The following is a 12,529-nucleotide window of genomic DNA, read 5'->3' on the forward strand; positions in this document are numbered from 1 at the left end:
TCTTTTCAAACGCACGCGATTTGGCTTGGTTTGGCCGCCATCTTGAAACACCAACCAACTCAGTCCCCTCTCGGTCAGAGTTTGAGAAGGCGCGAAAGGATTGCCATATATGGAGCCTGTCAGCGGATTTCAGTTGTTGTCACACTTCTACAATCGAATGCCCTACTTCGCAGATAATCATCGACTTTATTGCTTTTTCACCGCTTCAAACAGCTTGAAATGTAAGTATTATTATAAAAACGTATGGTATTCCCTTTCCCTGGAGCTGCACTTTAAATGGACACTGCATGCGAAATATGATTGGGTCTTTTAATGAGTGTCTGACGATAAAAAAAAGTTTCCGGGTGTTTTCCCGCAGTTATTCGCTTTATTTGAGAAAATACAACAGTTTATGGAACAGATGCTCATTTGCATAAGGCGTCCTCGAATTCATGAGACGCCAGTTTTTGCCATTTGTCATGACAAAAGCAGCCCAAGGGGTCAAATTATCTCATGTAGCAAATCAACTTCCTAAGGAAGGCAGGTCGCGCGCGGAGCTCCATACATAGAAATTGGTAAACAAGGCTACTCAAAATTTGTGGTCACTAACGTCATGTCACACTTTTTTGTGCCCCCCTATCTGTACCACTCACGTGACCAGCACATGCAACCAGGCCAGCTAATTAATTGATCGCTCTAAACCTAAGACAGACTAGTTCCAACAATAACCGGGGGGACTTGGAAAAGACGGGGGGAGCTAAGCGTATTTTATTTTTGACATAAAATGATCAACAAGTTGTTGAATAATTGACGAGAAAGGTGTTGAATAGAGAAAATGCAACTGATGAGCCAGTCAAATGGCCGTTTGAAAAGAAGATTTTGAAGCATTTATCTGTCTAAGGAATTAATTGATTAATTGAATATAACAAGCTGGTAATATCGGCTCAAGTGTTCGTAAAAACCGTTTCACCTGGTGCGGTGCTTGATATTTATCAAGGAATTGTCAAGATTTATGTTAGCTAAAATAAGGAATTGATCGCCAAAACAACAGCGAACACAAATTTTCGTCCTTTTTTCTTTTATATGTAATGCTTTTTGCTTGCATATATTTCTGAAAATATCCCTCAAAAAAAAACAATTTTCGTCCCTTCACAACTCTTCTGATTTTCCCGGTCATCATCTTGCTTCCACAGTGTTTTTAATTGGCTGATAGGATGAACGCTGAATGGATGCTATTTTGAATCGCACTAAAATGGCTTCCCAGTTCTGTTACAATCGTAAAAGAAACTTTTCCTCAAATAAGAAAAATACATCTACAAATCAAGACTTATCTATCTAGCTCAGGTAAGAACGACCTTGACGACTCATGTATACAAGGTTGTGTTAGTAAAGCTATGTATTATTTAGCTTATTTAATTGAGAATTTATTTGTTATTTATTGGCAAATGTGTGAGGAAAAACAAAAAGCATTTCCCAACCATCATTGCATTCCTCGTTCTCTTTTCTTTATCTCCTGTCTTTGCTATGTTTTTGTCCCAAATTTTATGTTAAATAAACAAAAACGTCAAAATGTCTTTCTTTCTTTCTCATATTTATATGTTGTCTGTTTTCGTTTGATAAGGATACTAATCTAACCGTCTTCGTTTTCCTCTATGTTTTCCTCATGTTTTGAGAAAATTAGAAAATTGAATTAACAACGAACGATCACTTTCTTATTCAAGTAAACTGTTAAAACCCAAAAGCCATGTTATGAGACTGAATGAAGGCATGGATGATGAGCTATACTCTTTTCATTCTTAGCAAGTAGCAATAATTTGATTCACTATTCAACATCCTTTGTGCATTTTAAGATATTTTAAAATAGATACATTTATGTTTCTTCGCCATATCTGCTAACTCTTATTGGGTAAAATTGCTGTTTACCATACAGATTTACCCAAAGAGACCCCCTATTAAAACAGAAGGGAATGACGGTCTCAACCCTAAGGGATAACACTTTGGGTGTGGTCAGTAATTCTTACCCCCAAAAGGTAGCACATTAGGTGTGGCCGAAGCAATTTCTCTCTCTAAGCATTTTGAACACTCCCTAAGGAATAGCAGTTAGCATCATTTTATGATTTATATTACCTGTAATAATACGGCTAAATCTTTTTAAAGATTTTTAAAGATTGTTCAAAAACAATCACCGCCTTAACAATAAAGGCCAGAGCTTGAAAAACGTAAATTTCATATAAATATCTGGGGCTACATTTTATTGCGTTTGGGAATTTAACTCTTGCCCAAACATAAATAAAGAAAAATATCCCATAAAGCTCTTTATAAACTAAGAAAGGAAATGGGTGATCATTTCAGAAACAATGTTAAACTAACAATAAAACTATTTGACACTTTGATATCTCCGATTCTTCTCTATGGTAGTGAGGTATGGGGTACAGAAAAAGATAAAGGTGAAAAAGAACCTATGGAAATAGAACACGTCAAATTCTGCAAGTGGCTCCTCGGAGTCTCTGAATTTTGTTCAAATGACGCGGTTAGGGCGTAATGTTTGGCTGAATATAAATTATCCCGAGGAACCAAACCAGATCTACGAAGATATACAAATATGTGAGAACTCAGAGTTGTATAGTTCCAGAAAATATCCCCCCCCCATGGGGTTCGAAGGTATGACCCCCCACCCCTCTAGAATTTCCAACCCCCCCTGGAAAAAAATAAATACAGTGACTGTCAAGGAAAAAGGTCATTAAACCTCCCCCCCCCCCATACCCTCCAACCTCCCACCCCGCGGAGTTCACAATCTTCATGGGGGGGGGGGGGGGGGTATGGTTATTTACTACACATTTTGGCACCAGAAATTGAAACGAATTTTACAATAAATAGGTGTCGGTGAAATGGCAACAGGTAAATGCGCAGAGCAGGGACTTCAAAAGTGGATATCAAACGTGAGTAATGATAATAGAAATAAACAGGACAAAGTTTAAACTAAGAACATATAGGAAATTTAAATCAAATACATTTTTGAAGATTATCTGAGCCAGAGCCAGGTTGTCAATCACAGCCATCGAATATCTTTAACCAAATTGAGACTAAGCAATCATCGTTTAGCAATTGAAACTGGCCGATATTCGAGGCTCTATGAGGTACCGGAAAAATGAATTTGTAAAAAAATTTGTAAAAAAGTAGAAAATTTAGAACATTTCCTTCTCCGTTGCCCTTTGTATAAAGAGAAGCGGGAAGAATTGACTAAGAGAAAGAAAAGGTAAAATTCACTAGAATGTCGGGTGAAAGTGTTTTTCATTTTCTTATTTTCTATAATTAAAATTATACTGACATTAACGTCATAGTGCAACGAAAAATCGCCAAATTCATATATGAATGCTTCTACCTCCGGGATCAATATCGCTGCCAAACTTAAAATACTTTACAATTAGTGTTTTTTTTATCTTTAATAATATTTGAATGTGACTCAAAATACGACGTTGTATACGATTCCAAATAAAATATCCGTATCTGTATGACAGAGCAAAAAAGGCAATTCTCAATATACAAGCTCAAGATTCCACATACAAGCCTCATGTCTCGAAGACAAATCCATTAGAAAAAAAAAAAACACTTTTTCATATGTTGGTTTACATAACATAAGGAACCTCTATGCAAAATTTAAGCTTACCGAAGTTAACCAGACCTTATTTTGGTAAAACTTTTTTTTGCTCTGTCTATCTGTATCTGTTATCCACGCAAAAGGGATTCTGGTAGAACATGAGACATTTGCCACCATATCGTTTTATTTGCTGTAATGCTAAATCCCCAATAACAAATTGATAGACTGTAATGTTTACATTGATGTTTACAATGTTCGCCGCCTCGTTTTATACTTATCGGGGGGGGAGGGAGGGGGGGGGCTGGTTGCAATGTATCGGTATATGTAAAGCATTCGACTGCGTCCCTAGGGCGAAACTATTTGAAAAACTGAAAGCAGTAGGTGGTCCTGGGCGTTTCCTCGACATAATCCAATCAATGTACTCAAATGACAAGTCTTCCATAAAAATTGGAAGCTCCATAACTGAATCCTTTCGGTGCTACGCAGGCGTGAAACAAGGCTGTATGATTTCGCCAACGTTGTTTAATTTTTACTTGAGCGACCTCTCAGAAAAACTAAATGAAAAACACCGAAATGATATTAACCTAAACGGTGTGCCATTAAGTTGCATTCTATATGCCGACGACTTAGTTATCCTATCAAAATCAGCAAAGGGCCTGCAAGAATATCTGAACAGCCTCGAAAAATATTGCAAAGCATCCGAACTATCCATCAATTTAGATAAAACAAAAGTAATGATTTTTAATAACACCGGGAAAACTATGAATAATTACCGAATCTTTTACGGAACTTATAAAATAGAAAATGTCAAAAGTTATAAGTACCTTGGACTCCATTTTTGCCCTTATGGAAATTTTAATTTGGCTAAGGAGGAGCTCAAGAAAGTAGCATTAAAAGCGATGTTCAAGTTAAGAAAAGAAATGGGAAGGCACTTCAGACAAGATATCAAACTAACTCTCCGCCTTTTTGACACCTTGATACAACCAATCCTACTTTATGGAAGCGAAATATGGGGAGCGGACTACAAGGGAAAGTTAGAAAAAGATCCAATAGAAATAATGGTCCACACCAAGTTTCTAAAATGGCTTCTCGGCGAAAACCAATACTGTAGCTCGAACGCGTGTAGGGCTGAATTAGGACGATTCCCTCTCAGAACAAAAGCAAAGTGTAGAGCGATCAAACTTTGGCTTAAACTTTCAAACAACAATGGGAATAACGACAAACTCTCCCGCAAAGCATTCGCTGCCATATCTAATTATGAAAACAAGAACTTTTGGCATAAAAAAAATTAACAAATACTAGACCTTGGGGGTAGGAGCGATATTTGGCTGACTGACACAAACACTCCCGAAGCAACATACAGTTTTCTTCTTCAAAGGCATTATGACATTGAACAACAGACATGGCTTAGCTCTATTCAAAATAACAACAGAAAAGACCAAGCCCAAAAGAACAAATTGCGTACGCTCAGAAAGTTTAAACTGTCCCACAATTTAGAAGATTATCTAACGGACGTAAAAAATATTGACCATAGGATTGCCCTTACTAAATTCTGTCTGTCTGTCTGTCTGTCTGTCTGTCTGTCTGTCTGTCTGTCTGTCTGTCTGTCTGTCTGTCTGTCTGTCTGTCTGTCTGTCTGTCTGTCTGTCTGTCTGTCTGTCTGTCTGTCTGTCTGTCTGTCTGTCTGTCTGTCTGTCTGTCTGTCTGTCTGTCTGTCTGTCTGTCTGTCTGTCTGTCTGTCTGTCTGTCTGTCTGTCTGTCTGTCTGTCTGTCTGTCTGTCTGTGCCGATGGTTGGTATAAAGTAGTAGTATCTTTACTCAGTTTGTTTTTTGACATGCATTTCGTTTTATTTGTTATGATGCTAAATCCCACGATAACAAATTGATAGACTGTTATGTTTACACTGATGTTTACAATGTTCGCCTCGTTTTATACTTGGGAGGGGAGGGGGGCTGTGTGCAATGGTGCACCACCCCTCCCCCGCTCGAGGTGAATCTTTACTCTATTCATATGTATGCTGATGGTTGGCATAACGTAGTATCTTTACTCAGTTTGTTTTGTTTAAAGAAATCAATCAGAGAATTACTCATCGTATTTATGAGATTATAGAAGGCATCGGTCAGCGGAGAAACCCAGGCAGAAGAGGATTTTGTAGCATCTTTATAACATTTGATTAAATTTTGTAGTCCACCGCAAATATCGTTGTTCTCGCTCTGTTCCTCTTCAAATTTTGACATACATTTCGTATGGACTTCTTTGGTTTCTTTACTAGCACTGAAGGGCTCTAAAAGCAATAAAGAGGATACAAAAATAAGAAAACAGGTAAAAAAACGAATTGATTTGAGATCTCAATAGTAGCACGCGATAATGCGTGCCCGATACTCATACCCGATAACAGGAACTCCAGCCAGAAGTGAGTCCTACTTTCGAATATTTTTACCCTCGATAACACGAACTCACGTTAGCTTGAACTATTTTTAATTTCCCTTGAAGTTTCAAGTTATCAGAAATCAGATGCTTAAAGGAATGGTTAAAAAAGAAAGCACAGAACATTTTTTGCTTGAAACTGAGTGGGAAAGAGCTCAGCCCAAACAGCAACAGAAAAGTCGCCTTTGATTGGCTTACTGAATCTAATAATAAACCGATGTGTGAACACACCGAAATGTGCCAAATTCAAATACTTAGATTCGACAGAGCAGAAGCACGACATATCGGGACTAAAATCGTCATCTGAGATACTGCAGAGAGGTCTTTGCTTCCACATGAGCTCTTGATCATACCTAGAGCCGGGTTATCATTTGGGTCCATGTTTGCTTGCTTGATGAATTCCTTGTTGTCAGTTATGTCTTTAGTCCCTGAAATGATACGTTATTGCGGTAAATAACGACGAGAGGGACTTGCAAAGGCGCGCTGAGTATCCGAATACTGGCGGGGTAATATGGAGGATCCATGAACTAATAGGGGACTTGCGCTAAGAGATCACGTGACTGTTTGGGTGGCAAACTAGCGCGCGCTCAGGCTTTTAGCGACAAAATAACAGCAACAAAAAGCAACTTATTCAGCACTTAGGAATACAACCAGAACTTTTTTTTTCAGAAAGGGTTTATAGTTTCATTTAAAGATTTTATTTCTTTGTCGTTTCCTGGTGGGACGGGCGCAGTCATTTCTGATTTTTTTTGTTTGATAATTTTGTTTTGAATCTGTTTTCAATCTGTGATCTCTTAGCGCAAGTCCCCTACTGGGACTGAACTTTACTCGTAGCAGAATGATAGGAGTCCTGCTTCGAACATATACTAAGAAAGAATTCCTTTGGTGAAGCATGCCGTTTGAATCCTAGTGTGTACTAGTCTGTACTTTATGAGGGTTGTCCAACACTGTCTCACATTGGCCATTGGCCATTTCGAAATGGCCATTTGTCAAGCACTAGTGGCAAATAGCCAAATGGTAATATAACACTGTAGCATAGGACTTGAGGGGAGGGGTGGTCCTATAGACCCATACTTAGCATATATATGATCTAATCAGAATTAGGACCATGGCTAAGGGATAGGGCTAATACAATCGTGGATATGGTGAAAATTAAGGGGGCAGGGTGGTCCACCATACATATAGCAGACAGTCAACACTGCAAGTACCATCCCTCCCCCTTATTTTTTACCATATCCACCATTTGCCACATAGCCCTATCCCTTGGTCATGGTACTTGCAGTGCTATGTGTCTGCTATGTATGGTGGACCACCCCTCCCCCTTACTTTTCACCATATCCACCATTTCCATCATATGCCACATAGCCCTGTCCCCTTGGCCGTGGTACTTGCGGTGTGGACTGTCTACTATGAATGGGGGACCACCCCTCCCCCTTACTTTTCATAACTTTTGCCATAACTTTGTCCCTTATCCCAGGTACTTGCAGTGCTTAATGGGGGGGGGGGGGAATGGGCCTTAACGACTGTTATGTATTGATCTTCTCTTAAGTCCTAAGTGCTATCAGATACTTGCAGTGCTAGATAAACTGTAGTTATGTATTGATTAATAGGACCATCCCTCCCCCTGAAAGCCCCATCCCACTGCATTATATTACCATTTGGTTATTTGCCACTAGCGCTTGACAAATGGCCATTCCAAATGACAAATGGCCAATGTGAGAGAGTGTTGGGCAGTATTGCTATGATGAGGCTATGATATGCACTAAACTAGGGCTGGCTAAGTTCATGGTGGCTACCCTAGCGCGGATCGCAAAGTAAAAAGAAAAAAAAAAAGAAAAAGAAAAATTATTTTAAATCAATCTATATTCACCATGTGCAAGAACATTGCCCCTGAGTTCCTTCAACTCCTTCCTCGCGTTTTCAGCTAGCTGACATTTCCCAGTAAGCTCATTCATCCACACGTACGCCAGCACCACGAAGCGATAGTTTTTTATTCGGTCAGTGCTGCATGCCATATCAATCTTATTCACACAGTGCAGCAATTTCTAGGGGAGAAAGGAAAACAGCACATATAAAAGATAATCCTGTCTAGTAGATTCCTAAAGGTAATTGTGAAAAGTTTAATTATTTATATCCATTAAATCGGCTATCGTGTCCCCGCGGCATTTTTATCCAGGCCTCTGACCTATTGCCCTACGAACAAGCTCGCCAAGTCGATCATATTATTGCTGATTGTTCATGTGTCAAGCAAGTAAAGAAAGGGAAGACATAGGAATTATTTACTTTTCGTGAGCATAGAAAACAATAAGATAATTGCGTCAGAGTAAAATCTAAAATACTTTTGTTAAAGAAAGAACATAGAACAGACGCAATTGAAATCATCCAAAAAGTTCCTAAAACATCGCGGTGACTTTCTAAATTACACTGATTTGCTCCCAAAAAAAAAACTGAAAAAAAAAATGGTAATATGATAAGCATTTTTGTTGGGAGAGCCTAGCTTTAACTGCCATGTCAGCAAGATGTCTGTCGCCGACTTTCAGAATCTCTCATTGGACTATAGAAATGTGCCCGCAAAAGGCGTCAGCTTCATTTATCAAAACATATGGTTCGAAAATTTGCCTGATTGAGCAGATGTGTTAGCATCAACAACACCTTTTCATATCTACCTTCATAGAATCACAAAATCCTTTCTTGCCATTGTCTCTCAAGCCTTTTTTGACCACGCTGTTACATTTGTCCATGTCTTTGATTTCTTTCTCCTGACATTTGTCTGTTTTGCTGGACAAACAATAGGGAATAATCACGGCAAAGAGAAGGAGAGCTCTCTTTAAGAGCATGTTGTCAGTCTTGAGTGTTGTGTCAAAGTAAAGTGATTGCAATTAACTTTTCACGTGTCGTATTTACTCACATAAACCAGCAACAACCCGTACTTGTTAACAAAAGCCGATTCACAACGGCGGTAATAATCAATCATGTTTTTATACTTAACTCAACTTAATGTTTTGTTACATGAAAATGTGTTTGGTATAAAAACATGACTGATTATTACCGGCTTAAGGAGTTATTATAACGACTTCTATGAATTATGCCAACATTTGAAAATTCCGGATCCGACGCAAACCTTGGTTGGTTTTTATTTTCTTTTTTGTGCCATTTTTGTTTGTGTTATTTTATTGCAATAAAATGGAACCAGTTTTATCGTCTGATATTTTTAATTTTAGAGCAATTCAAGCAGGTGTGTTTGCCTCACTGAAATGAACATTTATAAGTATAAATTTTGTTGCGGCTGTATGCCCTAGCACATTCGCTACGCAAGTCGGACAAATAGTCACCACATAGACGAGGGATGACCTGATCCATTGACTTAACCGTGTTGTTTATTTATGTCAGAGCCGCCTTCCCAATAAAATGCTCCAGGTTGCCTATTCATGGTTAAAATTATTAAACACCTAGTTATCAACCTGCCCTGACTTCAATACAAAACAATACCATACAAAACAATAATTCATTTTCCGTCGATGACGTGGAAAGTGGTTACCAGTCCCCCTATTTATCGTTGGGTATCTTATGATGTTAGCCGATTCAGCACTAAAGTTTTTAGTTGTATTGGAGCGGGAGCTAATCACTAGGAGTTTACAACTTTACACCTTTGTTGCCTTGAGTACTAATAAATGGCCTTTTTTACAAAAACTGGCTAATTTGATTAAACCCATCTCTAGCAATCAGACTCAGATATAGCTACAGAATAAATAATCTATTCCAGAATAGTCTCATTAATGACGCATTCTGTAATAAAAAAGCTGACGTGCCCAAGGATTTTCATCCTAGATTAATGTACTTTTTCTACACGTTATAGCCGATTTAGGTGACCAATTCAGAAATCCGTTTTTTGTACGATCCGAGCGTGGTGCATTTTATTATCGGCACTCTTTATCAACGAGTCCTTTATTACATTGCTAATTTAAACATATATTAGGTCTCATTGCCTAAAAAACTTCAGAATAACCCTGCGCAACAATATCTGAAAATAGTGAAAATAGTTTGTAGTTAGACTTGTTTACATTAGCCGATGTAATGGATGCTTTGTGTGAAAAGGTAGTACAGTTATTGGCCTTCTACCATGATTCAACTATTAGAAGGGCAATAAGCGGTATCGTTTTATTTGCAGAAAGAAAATAATAATAATATTAATACAAAGATAACTTAGCGACCTTGCGCACCCATACAATCAGATCGTACTTCACAATAAATAAATGTTATTTCCTGAGAAATATTTGCAATAACAAACCAAATAAAAAATATCAAGGGCAAAAACACCGACTAAATTACTTGTGCTCCATACTAAAACGTATTGTTACTTCATCCGGTTTTAGGTTTTAAATGCGAGTTTCAAGCCAAATTTTACGCTAGTTGAAGTGCAACCTTTAAGGATAAAGATGCATTCCAAGGTTGCGGTCTTCCTGTGCGTTTTAGTGGCTGTTGCGCTGTTTTGGGAGAGTGAGGCGTTAAATGGGGTGGGGTGCAAGAGAGGTAATAGAAAATGTGACAAGGGCAAGCGTACTATAAATCCTCTGAAGGTAAGATTTCCGTGAAAACCAAAAATCGATTACCGTACTTCTGAGCAACACTCACCCATTTCAATTTTTCGGACATTTTTTAAAGAGAATCAAAACTCAAATACCGTAAACAGTGCCTCTGTGATATCCCAAAAATTCCCCCACCCCACATCCCCCCTTCATAGCAGTTTGAGATTTAAGGGTCAATGTATGTGTGCATGTGTTTTTATTTTCAGCGCCAGACGCGCTTCAAGAGTCGCTCAACAAGTAACAAGAGAGCTTCCTTAGGCTCAGATCCCGACAAGGTACACGTATAAATCATCGGTTTCAAGCCAATCTCTTACTTGCTGCATAATCGAGACATAACATGTCTCAATGGTTCCTTGTGTTCTTCACAGATTCCGCCTGCGTTTTGGTGACTGTTCACACGAGGCTCATGCCTTAAATTACAATAGAACAGTGAAGCAAGACCCTTCAAGACCTGCAGATAGAAGGACTTCAAGATCGTCTTTGTAGAATTAATATACGGTTATCAATAAAAGCAGTTCTCAAAGTGTCTCAGTGTCGTTTTCTATAAAGGACAGTGTCCTGTCACGTGGTCTGATGTCGTGGTTTAATGCACTCCTGAAACCCATATCACGTGATGCACTCAAGCAACTCTCTCGTAATCTAATAATCACTCGATATTCTTTGCTTATACATGAAGTTTCGCTTGACTCAAGCACACAAGAAGGGTCTTGGTCCTGGGAAACCAAAAAAGCTGCACAAAAAGTATCCAATCATATTTTGCCCAAGTATATTGCGTATTTCCCCTTCTCATAACGGACAATAGATTACCCAGAAGGGGGTAGAAAAGAAGAGCATTAAAATAGATCGTAGAGATTCTTCGATTATTAAAAGTGACCACATCATTAGCTGCATGTCTCCTTTTGCACGCGGAGTCTCGTTTTTTCCCCTGTAGCAGATGTAGAAGGGGGGAGGGGGGGGGGGGTTAGGGGGTCCAAAACCTCAAGGGAAAGTGTAATGTAAAAAAACATATAGAATATTCCTCTTGGGTGCGTATCCCTTACCATCTTTTTTGCTGCGTTTTTTTTTTTAACGAAGTACCCTAGAGATAAATGCAATCAGTATGTTCTCTTTTTCATAATAAAAATGCATATTCTTATTGAAAAGACGCCGGTGTTTGGATGAGTAAAGCAATATTTGGAGTAATTGCCATAATCCCGTACGAGCGCTACCATTTTCTTATGATAATTGTATTGCCACGGTCATTTAGTCTGTGGGGAGCCTATTCTTCGTAAAGAGTTATATGCGAAGAATATAACTTTTAACGATTTTAAGTAACAAAAATCAAACAGAACCAAATTTAACCCGGGCAACGATATATTGTTTGAAAAATTTGGATGACAAGGCTAGCTGACATTCGGCAATAAATTTTTCCATCTTCGCATGCGAGACGTTAAATTCTTCATAATGTTCTGTGTAACAATGATAAGATTATCAGCTGTGAAATGCCTCAAGAACTGTAAAAAGCTAATTATAAATAGCTAGAATTTTATCAACCTGCCCTGACTTCAATACAAAAAACAATACCATACAAAACAATAATTCATTTTCCGTCGATGACGTGAAAGTGGTTACCAGTCCCCCTATTTATCGTTGGGTATCTTATGATGTTAGTTGATTCAGCACTAAAGTTTTAGTTGTATTGGAGCGGGAGCTTATTACTAGGAGTTTACAAATTTACACCTTTGTTGCCTTGAGTACTAATAAATGGCCTTTTTACAAAAAACTGGCTAATTTGATGAAACCCATCCCTAGCAATCAGACTCAGATATAGCTACTGAATAAATAATCTATTCCAGAATAGTCTCACCCGCACCCGCGGGTAACCGCACTGTAAAAAGCTAATTCTAAATAGCTAAAATTTTTATTGTTCAGTGTTACGCAGACGCCCTTGATGAAACC

The 12,529-nt window shown here is 38.4% G+C and overlaps 1 protein-coding gene across 1 annotated transcript; it reads right to left on the reverse strand.

Annotated features, from left to right (window-relative positions):
* Nucleotides 1–5,399: 5,399 nt before the first annotated feature.
* On the reverse strand, nt 5,400–8,870 carry LOC116614719. The gene is made up of 4 exons (XM_032376030.2): nt 8,672–8,870; nt 7,876–8,050; nt 6,359–6,433; nt 5,400–5,862 (listed from the first exon to the last, which is right to left on the reverse strand). The coding sequence occupies exons 1-4, from the start codon at nt 8,840–8,842 to the stop codon at nt 5,585–5,587; spliced, it is 699 nt and encodes a 232-aa protein (XP_032231921.1). The 5' UTR covers nt 8,843–8,870; the 3' UTR covers nt 5,400–5,584.
* Between the last annotated feature and the right edge of the window lie 3,659 nt (nt 8,871–12,529).

The sequence above is a fragment of the Nematostella vectensis genome, chromosome 13, assembly GCF_932526225.1.
Source record: "Nematostella vectensis chromosome 13, jaNemVect1.1, whole genome shotgun sequence".
Taxonomy (NCBI): domain Eukaryota; kingdom Metazoa; phylum Cnidaria; class Anthozoa; order Actiniaria; family Edwardsiidae; genus Nematostella; species Nematostella vectensis.

Bases quoted from the DNA above. Each gene is read 5' to 3' on its own strand.
- LOC116614719 (XM_032376030.2), bottom strand. From the start codon at position 8,842: ATGCTCTTAAAGAGAGCTCTCCTTCTCTTTGCCGTGATTATTCCCTAT. The intron at 8,051-8,671 runs GTAGATATGAAA...TTTCTCCCCTAG, and splicing joins GATTTTGTGATTCTATGAAG to AAATTGCTGCACTGTGTGAA. The intron at 6,434-7,875 runs GTGAATATAGAT...GTATCATTTCAG, and splicing joins GGGCAATGTTCTTGCACATG to GGACTAAAGACATAACTGAC.